This window comes from Nerophis lumbriciformis, linkage group LG18, assembly GCF_033978685.3.
Source record: "Nerophis lumbriciformis linkage group LG18, RoL_Nlum_v2.1, whole genome shotgun sequence".
NCBI lineage: Eukaryota > Metazoa > Chordata > Actinopteri > Syngnathiformes > Syngnathidae > Nerophis > Nerophis lumbriciformis.
Genome location: NC_084565.2, coordinates 13368906 through 13381383, shown reverse-complemented (window position 1 = coordinate 13381383; position 12478 = coordinate 13368906). Strand labels below are relative to the sequence as shown.

The 12478-nt window shown below is 42.2% G+C and overlaps 1 protein-coding gene across 1 annotated transcript in view; it reads right to left on the bottom strand.

The window, feature by feature from the left end:
- appl1 (adaptor protein, phosphotyrosine interaction, PH domain and leucine zipper containing 1) overlaps nucleotides 1–11891 on the bottom strand; it is a 42674-nt gene extending 30783 nt beyond the window's left edge. The window contains exons 1-8 of the mRNA XM_061977691.2: nucleotides 11726–11891; nucleotides 6349–6447; nucleotides 6175–6234; nucleotides 1064–1135; nucleotides 902–989; nucleotides 789–830; nucleotides 668–726; nucleotides 414–560 (exon numbers count right to left, since the gene is read on the bottom strand). Coding sequence (XP_061833675.1) covers nucleotides 414–560; nucleotides 668–726; nucleotides 789–830; nucleotides 902–989; nucleotides 1064–1135; nucleotides 6175–6234; nucleotides 6349–6447; nucleotides 11726–11779 — 621 coding nt within the window. The 5' untranslated portion in view covers nucleotides 11780–11891. The remainder of the gene's footprint in view (nucleotides 1–413; nucleotides 561–667; nucleotides 727–788; nucleotides 831–901; nucleotides 990–1063; nucleotides 1136–6174; nucleotides 6235–6348; nucleotides 6448–11725) is intronic.
- Between the last annotated feature and the right edge of the window lie 587 nt (nucleotides 11892–12478).

The window sequence follows — 12478 nt, the reverse complement described above, 5'->3', positions numbered from 1 at the left end:
CTGTTCCCGACATCTACAAAGCAATTAGCTACCTGCTGCCACCTACTGATATGGAAGAGTATTACACGGTTACTCTGCCGAGCTCTAGACAGCACCGACACTCAACAACAACACATCATTTGCAGACTATAATTACTGGCTTGCAAAAAATAGTTTTAACCCAAATAGGTGAAATTAGATCATCTCCCACGGCACACCAGACTGTATCTCACGCCGCGGCACAGTGGTTGAAAAACACTGCCATAGAGCCTGTTAAGGCAGGAATGAATTGCGCCCTCTGCTGTTTGCTGTCATGTCGTACCATCCGTCATCCCACATTGTCAACACAATTCCTGATGTTTACACTGGACGGATAAAAAAACAACAACTTTCAATCGCTGTTGTTTAGGTTCAATTATTGTGAGCGTGCCAACCTGAGCCTGCATGTAGCCCAGCAGCGGCTCCAGTAGTGCCGTCTTCTTCTTGTACTGCAGCGTGTTAAGGGAGCAGAAGTAGTGCATCATGGTCTGGTGCTGCTTCTTGCGCGAGGTGTACACGTCCTCCACCGCCTCAGCCCGCATCTGCCACACACACACACACACACACACACACACACACACACACACACACACGATGTCCTCGCACACATGTTGAGTCACACCCGTACTGTCTCCTTTTCATGAACTACCTTGTCGTTGTCCTTCTTCTTGGACAGGCGGCTGTATCTGTTGATGGCGGTGTCGTGATCTGCAGGAAGAAGAAGGCAAGTTAAGACTTTTATTGTGTTAAGGCATTGATCTCGTGGTTACCGTCACTAGATATTTGGAAGACCTCCTTCAAGGTGAGAATCTCTGCAGGGACAAAAACAACGTTTTCAGCAGTTCGTCGCGTCAGAGAGGTCATCATTTGCATGTGACCATACCTTTCAGGTCTCTCTCTTTGAACTGACTTATGGGGAACATCATGGCATCGGCGAGCTGGGTGGACAAAACGGCGTGACAGGAGCTCAACTGTGAAAACAAAGAGTGGTGTCAGAAGTGGGGGCATGCAACACCGGAAGTGAGCAGCGGCGATGTGTATGAACCTCATCGATGACTTTCGCAAACTGATGCAGGGTGGAGCTCATCACCTCGTCATCGCCCCCTAAAGGAAAACGCTTTGAAGAGCATCAACAAACTGGGTTAATGGTTTGAATTGTTACACAAACACAAAAGGTGGCAGCAATCCTCGATGAGTCTTACAATACAATGCCTTTTTTTTAGCATAAAACCATGTTAACATTGATAAAGCTGGTAGTGGCGATAAGACGGACTTGCTCAGTGACAACCAATGTTAGCATGCAGCTAACAAAGTGGCCTTTTTTCATTTACCCGAGGCTCATGAACAACCACAATGAAACACTGACATCCCTGAATATGTTTTTGTCAATTTTAATGACATTTGAACACAATGTAAATTAAATACATCCGAAGTTAACAACTAGAGCAGGGGTCGGCAACCCGCGGCTCCGGAGCCGCATGCTGCTCTTTGATTTCATGGGGTTTAGTTTACTCAGTGGCCTAGTGGTTAGAGTGTTCGCCCTGAGATCGGTAGGTTGTGAGTTCAAACCCCGGCCGAGTCATACCAAAGACTACAAAAATGGGACCCATTACCTCCCTGCTTGGCACTCAGCATCAAGGGTTGGAATTGGGGGTTAAATCACCAAAAATGATTCCCGGGCGCAGCGCCGCTGCTGCCCACTGCTCCCCTCACCTCCCAGGGGGTGAACAAGGGGATGGGTCAAATGCAGAGGACAAATTTCACCACACCTAGCGTGTGTGTGACAATCATTGGGACTTTAAATCTGTCACTCCTAATCACTTGATCACTCTGATGCGGCTCAGCAGTTTACTTGCTGAACCCCTCAATTTTCCCTCGAGTCTTCCGGATTTCAGTGCCTCTCGCAGAAAACTCCAGGGATTAATATTCACTGATTTTCACCCTTACAGCTATAATAAGGGCGTGCCATGATGGTACAACATTTGGCGCCCTCTACAATCGTATTAACAACGTGCCAGCCAAATACTTGTTATACAATATACATCTTCTGCTTGCACACATACGTGACAGCAAGGCACACTTGGTCAACAGCCACACAGGTTACACTGACGGTGACCATATAAAACAACTTTAACACTCTTACTAATAATGCGCCACACTTTGAACCAAAACCAAACAAGAATGACAAACACATTTCGGGAGAACATCTGCACCTTAACACAACATAAACACAACACAACAAACACCCAGAATCCCATGCAGCCCTGATTCTTCCGGGCTACATTATACACCCCTGCTACCACCAAACCCCGCCCCCACCCCAAGCCTGCTCCCTCACACAAACACCCCCCCCTCTCTGTGCGTTGGTTAAGGTGGGCGGGGTTTGGTAGCGGGGGTGTATAATGTAGCCCGGAAGAGTTAGGGCTGCATGGGATTCTGGGTATTTGTCCTGTTGTGTTTATGTTGTGTTACGGTGCAGATGTTCTCCCGAAATGTGTTTGTCATTCTTGTTTGGTGTGGGTTCACAGTGTGGCGCATTATTAGTAAGAGTGTTAAAGTTTTTTTTATACCGCGACCGTCAGTGTAACCTGTGTGGTTGTTGAGCAAGTATGCCTTGCTGTCACCTATGTGAGCAAGCGGAATCCCCATTCAACATGTGGCTGATCAGGCACGCTGATTGTAGTGGGCGCTATATGCTGTACTATCACGGCACGCATGACGCTGACAACCGCTATTCATTTAAAAACCGCGTGTCGCACTAGCTTAAAAATTCCATAAAAAGGTGTGGGCATTGTGTCTGGGACCCCTGGTTTATACGTAGCAGAAAGCAAAAAAAAAACTTTGTATGCAGTGTTATTTCATTTAAAATTTCAAACATTTTTGCGGCTCCCATTGTTTTCTATAATTTGTGAAACTGGTCAAAATGGCTCTTTGACTGGTAAAGGTTGCCGACCCCTGAACTAGAGAGTGACCGGGGCAGGGCAAATACAGAATATCAGTAGTCAAAGAGGCCAATAACGAATATTTGGAGCCAATATTTATTTAAACATGAATAGTATATGTCAGTAAACAGCTGGACAAGGCTTCAATTTTTTTTTAACATTATTTTTGAGGTATCGTCGGAGCAGTAGCGACATAATGTTTAATGTAGCACTAATGTTGCGGTTGATTTAGTGTGTCTAAGACAGGGGTGCCCATTACGTTGATCGCGCGCTACCGGTCCATGGTGAAGGGTGTGTCAGTTGATCGCCAGCCAGGCATTAAAAAATGTACCTAAAAATTAGCGATCATCAAACTTCACTATGACATCACTTTCGTCACTTGATTGACATTCACAGCAACCAAGGGTCTTGTGAGATGACTCTGGCTGCTGCCAGATCATTATTAAGAAAAAAATGACCGACAGGAAGGTGAGAAACACTTTTTATTTCAACAGACTCTCGCGCTGTACCTGCCGTCAAAATTCTAAAGACCGACTGCACAGTTCCTGTCTTCACAATAAAAGCGCAGCTTCAACCTGCCTGCGCTGACAAAATAAGATTCTCAGACAGCTGGCGTGCACAAGCTAGCAAGCTACGGAGCTTGCCACCAATGTATTTCTTGTAAAGTGTATAAAAAGGAGTATGGTAGCTGGACAAATAAGAAACAACATGATAATTCATATCATGTTTATAAACTCAGGAAATACGTCCCTGGACATATGAGAACTTAAATTATGACCAATGTATGATCCTGTAACTACTTGGTATCGGATCGATACCTAAATTTGTGGTATCATCCAAAACTACCGTATTTTTCGGACTATAAGTCGCTCCGGAGTATACGTTGTACCGGCCGAAAATGCACAATAAACATATATACGTTGCACTGGAGTATAAGTCGCATTTTTGGGGGAAATTTATTTGATAAAAGCCAACACCAAGAATAGACATTTGAAAGGCAATTTCAAATAAATAAAGAATAGTGAACAACAGGCTGAATAAGTGTACGTTATATGAGGCATAAATAACCAACAGGTATGTTAACGTAACATATTATGGTAAGAGTCATTCAAATAACTATAACATATAGAACATGCTATACGTCAGGGGTGCTCATTACGTCGATCGCGAGCTAACGGTCGATCGTGTAGGGTGTGTCAGTCGATCACCAGCCAGGCATTAAAAAAATAGTCCTAAAAATGAGCGATCATAAATCTTCACTATGACGTCACTTTCGTCACTTGATTGACATTCACGGCACCCGAGGGTCTTCTGAGATGACGCCGGCTGCTGCCAGCTCATTAAAATTACCGACTGGAAGGCGAGAAACACTTTATTTCAACAGACTCTGGCGCCGTACCTGTCGTCAAAACTCCAAAGACCGACTGCACAGTTGCACAATAAAAGCGCTACTTCATCCTGCCTCCGCTACCAAAATAAGAGTCTCAGAAAGCTGGCGTGCACAAGCTAGCAAGCTACGGAGTTTGCCGCCAATGTATTTCTTGTAAAGTGTATACAAAGGAGTAAGGAAGCTGGACAAATAAGATGCCAAAAACCAACCACTTTCATGTGGTATTGGACAGAAAGGAGGACTTTTTTTCTCCTCCATTCGAAAATGCGGACCTTATCATCACCACTGTCTGATTCCTATCAATGCAAGTCATCAGAATCAGGTAATACACCAACTTATATTCTTGTCTTCATGAAAGAAAGGAATCTATATGTGTTAAACATGCTTGTATTATCTTTAAACACCTTTAACTTATTAACAATATGTGTTAAACATGCTTGTATTATCTCTAAACACTTTTAACTTATTAACAATATTAACTATATGTGTTAAACATGCTTGTATTATCTTTAAACACCTTTAACTTATTACCAATATTAACTATAAGTGTTAAACATGCTTGTATTATCTTTAAACACCTTTAACTTGTTAACAATATTACCTATGTGTTAAACATTATTGTATTATCATTAAACACCTTTAATTTATTAACAATATTAACTATATGTGTTAAACATGCTTGCATTATCACTAAACATCTTTAACTTGTTAACAATATTAACTATATGTGTTAAACATGTTTGCATTATCTTTAAACACCTTTAACTTAACAATATTAACTATATGTGTTAAACATGCTTGTATTATCATTAAACACCTTTAACTTGTTAACAAAAACATATGTTTCATAAATAAGTAAATATAAATTATATATATGAATGAGGTAGATCCCCACGACTTGATCAATTGAAAAGTAGCTCGCCTGCAGAAAAAGTGTGAGCACCCCTGCTATACGTTTACCAAACAATCTGTCACTCCTAATCGATAAATCCCACGAAATCTTATACGTTTAGTCTCTTACGTGAATGAGATAAATAATATTATTTGATATTTTACGGTAATGGGTTAATAATTTCACACATAAGTCGCTCCTGAGTATAAGTCGCACCCCCTGCCAAACTATGAAAAAACTGCGATTTATAGTCTGAAAAATACGGTAAGTAGATTAATAATCCATTTTTACAGTTTGTCTTTTATAATTTTGACAACATAATAGGTGTATAAATGACACAATATGTTACTGCATATGTCAGCAGACTAATTAGGAGTCTTTGTTTGTTTACTTACTACTAAAAGACAAGTTGTCTAGTATGTTCACTATTTTATTTCAGGACAAGATTGTTCTTCAATTGCAATAAGAAACATATGTTTAATGAACAGTAAGTTTTTTTGTTAAAATAAAGCCAACAATGCCATTTTTTGGTGGTCTCCTTTAGAAAAGTGTCGAAAAGTATCGAAATTAATTTTGGTACCGGTACCAAAATATTGGTATCGAGACAACCCGTCCTGTCTTGTCTCATAGTAACAGTGGTACTATTGTATCGTTAGTGTACAGGAGCTTTTCTTGTTTTTGTTTGTATAGTATTAATCTTGTATTATATTGTTTATGTTAAATGTGGAATAAGTGAGAGGGGTTGGGATATTATAAGCATCTGCTTCATCCAACCCCTTTTCAAGCCTTGCATAAATGTCTCTGCCAAAATGTTAAAAAAAATGTGTGTTGTTGTATTGTGCAGGTTTGAAATAAATACTTCAATGCAACCCTATGGCCGAGTGTATTATAATTTACGTTTTAATCTTTGAAAACAAAGGAAATTGCCAAACCTGTTTGTCATACTCTTTCAGCAATCTGGAGGTCAGATGTGTGGCAGCGCTCAGCTCATTCTGCAAGGTGGACACAGTATGTGGTTCTCACTTCATTGGCAATGCTTCTACACTTGTCAAACATGCTCGTACATGTGTGTGTGTGTGTGTGTGTGTGTGTGTGTGTGTGTGTACCTGGGCGTCATAGATCCTGTGCATGGCCTGATAAAGCAGTGTGCAGTAGTTGGAGATGGCAGCTGTGTCCTCCTCAAACACTCCAAGCAGGGAGCGAGTCTGATTGTAAAATTCAGGGGGGAAAAAACATTCACTTTGATGAAAGCAATCAAACGAGCGGTTGCTGAATGTCCACTTTTCAGTCTTGCCGAAAGTCATTTATGGGTACGTGACAATGGGTCGCTGACCTACTAACAGTATCTCCATTGCACAGGCAGCTTGTGGCCGCTAAGATCAAGGTGGTTTGCGATGTGCGTCATTATTGTCTGTCTGGGGGGGGAGGGGCTATTTTTGGACTCATGGAAGACCACAGAAGTCGATGATGTCGTTCACACTTCCCAGAAGTGTCTCGACTTTGAAATTTTCGGATCCGATTTTGAGAAGTGCAAAAAATCCATCCATCCATTTGTCTACTGCTTGTCCCTCTCGGGGTCAACATGCACAATTTTACAACTCAAGATTAGGGATGTCCCGATCCAGGTTTTTGCACTTCCGATCCGATACCGATATTGTTTTTGCACTTCCGATCCGATACCGACCGATACCGATACTGACCGATACTGGCCTATCCGAGCAAGTATTAAAGTTATTTAGCCTACTTAGTTGTCAGAATCATGTTGTACTCAGTGGCCTAGTGGTTAGAGTGTCCGCCCTGAGATCGGTAGGTTGTGAGTTCAAAGCCCGGCCGAGTCATACCAAAGACTATAAAAATGGGACCCATTACCTCCCTGCTTGGCACTCAGCATCAAGGGTTGGAATTGGGGGTTAAATCACCAAAAATGATTCCCGGGCGCGGCACCGCTGCTGCCCACTGCTCCCCTCACCTCCCAGGGGGTGATCAAAGGGGATGGGTCAAATGCAGAGGACAAATTTCACCACACCTAGTGTGTGCGTGACAATCATTGGTACTTTAACTTAACTTTAAAAGGGTTTTAGTACTCTTGATAACAACTAGCCAGCTGAATAAGGGGAGTTTGAATAATACACAATGGTTGGTAACAAGAAACTGACCTGTTTATTCAAGGATAAACACAAAATAGACAAAATTATACATGACAAACAGAAATGGCATCATTGAACTAGGGCTGGTCGATATGGCCTTTTTTTAATATTGCGATATTTTAAGGCCATATTGTGATACACAATATATACCTCGATATTTTGCCTTAGCCTTGAATGAACACTTGATGCATATAATCACAGCAGTATGATGATTCTATGTGTTTTGATTGATTGATTGAGACTTTTATTAGTAGGTTGCACAGTGAAGTACATATTCCGTACAATTGACCACTAAATGGTAACACCCCAATAAGTTTATCAACTTGTTTAAGTCGGGGTCCACTTAAATTGATTCATGATACAGATATATACTATCATCATAATACAGTCATCACACAAGATAATCACATTGAATTATTTACATTATTTATAATCCAGGGTGTGGAGGGGGGCGCCGGATGTAAGTGTCAAAAAGACAGCCAAAAGAGTTTGATAGGAGACTAAATCTAAAGTTAAAATATAGGGTAGAAATGCACCCATTTGCAGGAAATGTAGTACTTGATTTTCAAAATTTTCTTTCAAGGCTTGCATGTCTACATTAAAACATTCTTCTTCATACTACATTAATATACGCTACTTTTAAACTTTCATGCAGAGAAGGAAATCACAACTAAAAAAATCACTAATTTTTTCATACGGTGTTGATGTGGAAATTTTTGCCTCGGCATTTTGATGGTGTGGGCGTGTGGCACCGAATGGAGATAAGCGTCTCGACAGACGTTACAATATTTGAACAATGATGACGAAAACTGTTTTCTCTGTCGTGTCCGTGTGTCGAAAATTGTTATGCGCTTATTTTTTTATTTGATTTTGTGCGTGGCATAGATTTGCTATGCGCAGAGGACGCTTAAACAGTGCGCAATTGCACAGGCGAGCACCTTAGAGGGAGCGTTGCTCGCACGGCTGCGCTAGCATCACAGCTAACGTTAGCCATGCTGCTACCTCTCTGCTCGGGGAGGACGTATACGTATGTGACGTATGACGTGACAGTATGTGACGTATGTCGTGACAGTATGTGACGTATGACGTGACAGTATGTGACGTATGTCGTGACAGTATGTGACGTATGACGTGACAGTATGTGACGTATGTCGTGACAGTATGTGACGTGTGTAAGAAGGTGCGCTTGCTGTCTGTGAGAGGGAGACACAGGAAAGAGTGAGAAGAGCCTGTCGTGTAATGCCAGCAGCTAAAAGCAACTGCGTGAGAATCCACAGACCTGTGGATGTGTTGAAGGTGTGCTGGAAAATGCGGAACGGAAATTAGGGAGCAGCAGAAAAGTGGAATGCATTATTTAAATCGGTGCGTTGGAAAACACGGACCAGAGTTTTTTTTTTAAACTGGATCTGGATCGGCATTTTCCCATGCCTTGCCGATACGCATTTTTTGGCAAATATCGGCGGCCGATCCGATCCAAATATCGGATCGTGACATCCCTAATATATATATATACACACTATATTGCCAAATGTATTTGGCCACCTGCCTTGACTCACATATGAATTTGATGCTCGTAACTTGGTAGAAATTATCTGGATCACCCCCAAACTTGAATCACTTGTTCCTTATTCTATTTTGGATATTTATTGAAAGTTTCATTGTAACCCGGCAATGACTTTTTGTGTTATGTTGTTAACGAACAAACTAACAAACAACTATCGTTTGCCATGACACGGGCTAGTCCAAGGCGAGTCAGTAGCGAGTAGACTGCGAAACATAGAAAACATGATTCCGAAATACACCATATTGCCAAAAGTATTTGGCCACATATGACATCCCTAGTCCCAAGTTACCGGAGAGTGTTAGGTAAGGAGGAGTTTTGTCCCTCCAGAGTTGCCGTAGGGCTGTGATGTAGGGTGTGTGTGGTTGTGGAAGGAGGTGTGTGATGTTGACATTAAAGAAGCGGTGGCTACCGAACCTGCTCTAATGTCTCCCGTTTATTATTTTATTAGATAAGTACACTGTATAGGCAAACCCAGGACACTCGGCGACACTGCTAATATGTAGCATCATTTGAAAAGTCACCCGCTAGACAATGAAGAGTGCTCACTCCGCATGTCAATATCTCCGTTTGGTGCCACACGTCCACACCATCAAAATGCCGAGGCAAACATTTCCAGATCTCTAATCTTCCATACATTTCCAAAATATTAGAGAAGGTTGTCTACAGTCAGTTGTTGCCCTTCTTAGAGGATAATGGTATCACTGAGCTGTTCCAGTCCGGTTTTAAAGCCCTCCACAGCACAGAGTCAGCGCTTCTAAAAGTTTTTAACGATATCCTCCTGTCAACTGATTCTGGTAAATATGTTGTCCTGGTGCTTTTAGATCTGTCTGCTGCGTTCGACACCGTCGACCACGCCACCTTAATCACTCGTCTTGAGAACTGTGTGGGCATTAAGGGCGCCGCCCTCAACTGGTTCCGGTCGTACCTAACCAACAGGAGTTTTTGTGTAAAAGTAGACAGTTTTATGTCTTCCACAGCTCCTTTACCACATGGGGTCCCCCAGGGCTCAATCCTTGCCCCAATCTTATTTGCGCTTTACCTTCTCCCCCTTGGTTCTATTTTTAGGAAGTACAGTATTGCATTTCATTTTTACGCCGATGATTGCCAGATTTATTTTCCCATGGCACAAAATAACACGGTTCAACGTCTTATTGACTGCCTGCACGACATCAAAGTCTGGCTTTCAGCTAACTTCCTGAGCCTAAATGAAGATAAAACAGAAGTTATGTTGTTCGGTCCAAGTCGCTCTCCCTCCCCCAACGTTGACCTCGGCACTCTGACCCCGTATCTCAGCGACTGTGTCACAAACCTGGGGGTAAAGTTCGACTCAGATTTTAAATTCGAAAAACAAATCAGCAGCGTCGTACAAAAAAGCTTTTATCAATTACGCCAAATAGCGAAAGTGAAACCGCTTCTATCAGGACATGATCTTCAGAAATTAATCCACGCCTTTATCTCGACTCGTCTTGACTACTGTAATGCCCTGTATGTTGGCATTAGCCAGGCCTCCCTCGCCCGCCTGCAGCTCGTGCAGAACTCTGCTGCTCGTCTGCTAACACAGACCCACAGTGAGCACATCACCCCTATTTTAGCGTCCCTTCACTGGCTCCCTGTGCGTTATCGAATCAATTTTAAACTCCTTTTATTTGTTTTTAAATGTCTAAACAACCTCGCGCCAACCTATCTCTCCGACCTCCTTCAGCCTTACTGTCCCACCCGATCCTTAAGATCAGCCGATCAGCTGCTGTTGACGGTCCCTGACACAAGGCTGAAGCTTAGAGGTGACAGAGCTTTCGCCGTTGCTGCTCCCAAGCTCTGGAACGACCTACCTCTGAGTGTTAGACAAGCCTCCTCTCTTCCTGTTTTTAAATCTCTCTTAAAAACATACTTTTATTCCATGGCTTTTAACACTGAGTGATATCCATCCTGCAATGGCGCCCCATAATACACCTGCTGTGAACCTGTTTTTATGTATTCTATTTTATTTATTTATTTTTTATCGTGTTCTGTTTGTGTTGTGTTGTGTTTGCTCGGTACTCGTTTTATCTTTTAACCTGCCCATTGTACAGCACTTTGGCTACCCCTGTGGTACATTTTTTTAAATGTGCTTTATAAATAAAGTTGATTTGATTTGATATCAACACCGTGTGAAAAAAATAGTGATTTTTTTTTTAGTTGTGACTTCCCTCTCTGCATGAAAGTTTAAAAGTAGCATATATTAATGCAGTATGAAGAAGAATGTTTTAATGTAGACACATAAAATCATCATACTGCTGTGATTATATGCATCAAGTGTTCATTCAAGGCTAAGGCAAAATATCGAGATATATATCGGGTATCGCGATATGGCCTTAAAATTTTGCGATATTAAAAAAAGGCAGTATCGCCCAGCCCTAATTCTTCCTAACATTGTTGTGATCCGTACACCATAGCTCTCCGGAAAATGTGGATTACCTTTGAAAATAAGCAGGAAATAAAGTCTCTCTTCTGGAAAACAGACGAGAAGCTAGCCGGGCGGCTAAGGAAGCAGCATGCTAAGGAGACGCCTCCCTAACGTCAGGATGGAATTATCCATCAGCTGATGTGTCATTTTGCACTCCCAAAACGTGTCATTTTCGCTGGCTGCTTCGTTGGACACATGACAGCAGATTGCGAGCGCCTTGAACAATGAAAGCCTATTTTTGCTAGCGGTTGACAATTACTGTTAGCTTAGCATCGCGAGCTGTTAGCGTTAGCATGCTAGCGTGTTTGGTTTTTTTTTGTTTGTTTTACCTGCGGACTGTCCTCCAGCGTCTCCTCTATTGGCAGCTTCTCTATCCCGGGCATGGCTGCGGCTGGGTGGTGCGTCGAGAATAGTTGCCAATCGACGGAAGAAAACACACAACAAATTAGCTCGTCAACTCCCACTTTTTTGTGATTTTTTTTTGGGGGGGGGGCTACGCGGAATCCACAACACAACACAGTCCCTCCATGACTCCGCCCTCGGCTTTTGATTGGACGGCGAGAAACGTCCGTGATTGGCTCTTCCATTGAAAGCGTAGGAGGCCATTGTGGCTCTGAGTAGGCTCCTCCTTTACTCCGTTTACCCGTACGACACAGAGCCAAAATGGCGGTCGATTAGAAAGCTAGTCCTTAACCATAGACATCTTCTAAGGCCAAACTTGCCAACCCTCCCGAATTTTCCGGGAGACTCCCGAAATTCAGCACCTCTCCCGAAAACCTCCCGGGACAAATATTCTCCCGAAAACCTCCCGGGACAAATATTCTCCCGAAAATCTCCCGATTTTCAGCCGGCTGAGTGAGGACAGCCTTTTCACTACGGGATGACAACAGGGTGACAAGAACTAAATCATCCAGACAAGAGATAAATTGTATTATTATGTTTATCTTACCTAAAAATAAATATATTTATTAATAAAAAAAATAAATAAATAAAATACATTTTTACTATATTTTGCTAAAAACATCAACATTTATTGTATTTCTATTTGTATTTTTTCTGACTCCTTATTGCATCCAGGCATT